The 413-nt window shown below is 66.3% G+C and overlaps 1 protein-coding gene across 1 annotated transcript in view; it reads left to right on the top strand.

Annotated features, from left to right (window-relative positions):
• Window positions 1–413, top strand: part of GOT2 (glutamic-oxaloacetic transaminase 2, mitochondrial) — a 5,229-nt gene that overhangs the window by 864 nt on the left and 3,952 nt on the right. The window contains exon 2 of the mRNA XM_010139834.1: window positions 234–362. Within this exon, the coding sequence (XP_010138136.1) occupies window positions 234–362 (129 nt within the window). The remainder of the gene's footprint in view (window positions 1–233; window positions 363–413) is intronic.

Below are 413 nucleotides of genomic sequence, written 5' to 3'. Positions count from 1 at the left end.
CATAAGCCAGTCCAGCAGCCCAGCCCCGGCAGCTGGAGGTGGCCGCTGCCCTTGAGGGGATTACGGGGCCTTTCAGGGCTGGATGTGCAGACTCAGGCCGTTGGACAGCCGGCCCCCAACACACCTACCGACTGCCTGGGCTCCTGGGCGCAGGGAGGACGCTCTGTCCGTGCCGTCAGCGTGCGGGTTAAAGCCATCCCTTGCCCTCGCTGACTGTGTGTCCTCCTTCCCAGGCGGAGGCCATGATAGCATCCAAGAAGATGGACAAGGAGTACTTGCCCATTGTGGGGCTGGCAGATTTCACCCGGGCGTCTGCAGAGCTGGCTCTGGGGGAGAACAGCGAGGCTTTCAAGAGCGGCCGGGTGAGGGGTGGGCTGGGGTGGGCAGGCGTCTGGCGCCCCGCTGGGGCCCAG

This window comes from Buceros rhinoceros, unplaced genomic scaffold (assembly GCF_000710305.1).
Source record: "Buceros rhinoceros silvestris isolate BGI_N320 unplaced genomic scaffold, ASM71030v1 scaffold21157, whole genome shotgun sequence".
In the NCBI taxonomy this organism is placed as follows: domain Eukaryota; kingdom Metazoa; phylum Chordata; class Aves; order Bucerotiformes; family Bucerotidae; genus Buceros; species Buceros rhinoceros.
The sequence above is the reverse complement of the archived record's forward strand: the minus strand, read 5'-3'. Positions and strand labels throughout refer to the sequence as shown.